The 1759-nt window shown below is 42.9% G+C and overlaps 1 protein-coding gene across 1 annotated transcript; it reads right to left on the bottom strand.

The window, feature by feature from the left end:
- Positions 1–224: 224 nt before the first annotated feature.
- Positions 225–1286, bottom strand: LOC130589464 (uncharacterized). The gene has a single exon (XM_057390729.1). The coding sequence runs from the start codon at positions 1284–1286 to the stop codon at positions 225–227; it is 1062 nt and encodes a 353-aa protein (XP_057246712.1).
- Between the last annotated feature and the right edge of the window lie 473 nt (positions 1287–1759).

The raw sequence follows: 1759 nt of genomic DNA, 5'->3' as shown, positions 1-1759 counted from the left end.
ACTTGAGTCCCAGCTCTCAGCATAGCTACATCAACAGAAGGAAGAGTGGGAGCAGCTGTTCCCAGCAACCCCTTATAGAACCTGAGCACTTCATGTTGAATATCATCAGTAGTAATAAGTTTGGCCCCATTCTCATCATGAAGGATCTCCATACCATTCTGTAAGTATCTCTCTTTCGTGGCATGAAAGAAGAAGTGAGTATTGGAGTCACCAAGCTTCAGCCACTACACCCTAGACTTCTGTTTCAATATAGACTCCTCCACTTGCAAATATTTATGCAATTGACGAATACAATCTTTTTCAGCCTGGTGTAAGATAGGGCAGCTGTGAGTAGTGGCCATCTGGTTTTGAACCTCTTGAATCTCTTCTCTAGCCTTATCAATCTGTAAGCTCAAATTACCATAATCCTTCTTATGCATCTGCTTAAGCACCTTCTTCACTCTTTGACGACCTTGCCTAACCTCCTGCATTTTATTGTTGCCCCTCCCAACTCCATTCCAATTATCAGCAACAGCTTCCATAAACCCCTCATGAGTAGCCATATAGCTAAAGAATTTAAAAGGCATACCTTTGCACACTGAAGTAGCAGACCATCTAAGGATTAATGGAGAATGATCAGACACTCCTGGATTCAAGTATTCCACCACCAAGTTAGGATACTTAGTGATCCAGAATGAATTCACCAGGCACCTATGTATTCTACTACATATTCTTGCAGCTCCCAGCCCTTTATTGGACCATGAGAAGAAGTGCCCACAAGTCTTAAACTCACTCAAGTCAGTATCTCTAAGAACCTCAACAAAGTCTTGAGTTTCATAATGGGAAATAGGCACGCCATTCATCCTATCTTTTGAGGATAACACTGCATTGAAGTCCCCCATAAGACACCATGGTTCCACCAGATTCCTATCCCTATCCCTCACATCAGCCCATAAACTCTTCCGGTCTTCAACAGTATGTAACCCATATATCACTGACCACCACCAAGTGATCCCAGTTATCTTATCACTCACCATACAATGCACCATTTGAGCAGAAGTATAGGTAACTTGGACTCCTACCAGAGATGGATTCCAGGCAATCCAAATTCTACCTCTCTCACCATAGTTATGAGCCCATTTCCATTGTCTGCCAAATTTATTCATGATTCTCTCATGATTATGAGCCTTAACTCTAGTCTCCAGTAAAGCAAACAAAGTAAGTTTATTGTTTAGCACAAACTGCTTTATTTCCCCTATCTTAACAGGGTTATTTAACCCTCTCACATTCCAAGTGCTCACAATCATCACCCTGGAGAGACAATGAATGAGCTTGTGCCAGCCTCATCCACCATGTGAGTCACTACTCCAGGTCCTCCCACATCCACCACTTCTTTGCCTTCTGACCCCTAGTAACTATGTTCCATAGTGGTTCACTTGTCCTAGTGCTAGCTTTAGCGGTAACATGGCCTCCTGGATCAATTGCAGCTTTACCAATGGGACCCTTATCTTCAGTAGGGTAACCACTAACTCCATTTCCTCCGGATTACCTGAAACTTTAACACCATGGCCACCAACCTCTAAGTCAGAATCAGCCTCCTTGTTAATCTCCTTGTTAGGGACACCTGGTAAAACAGGTTTAGGCACCCATTTCTTCACATTTTGCACAGTACCCTTACTAGTCTTTGCCTTAGTGCAATCATGGCCAATGATAGAACATTTACCACAGTATGTAGGTGCCCACTCAAAATGAACCCTCTGTGTTCGTATCTTGCCATTGT

Source organism: Beta vulgaris, chromosome 7, assembly GCF_026745355.1.
Source record: "Beta vulgaris subsp. vulgaris cultivar EL10 chromosome 7, EL10.2, whole genome shotgun sequence".
Taxonomy (NCBI): domain Eukaryota; kingdom Viridiplantae; phylum Streptophyta; class Magnoliopsida; order Caryophyllales; family Amaranthaceae; genus Beta; species Beta vulgaris.
This window is presented reverse-complemented; position numbering and strand designations above follow the sequence as displayed.

What these genes read in the sequence shown, in the direction of transcription:
- LOC130589464 (XM_057390729.1), bottom strand. Translation starts at nt 1,286, where the DNA reads ATGATTGTGAGCACTTGGAATGTGAGAGGGTTAAATAACCCTGTTAAG.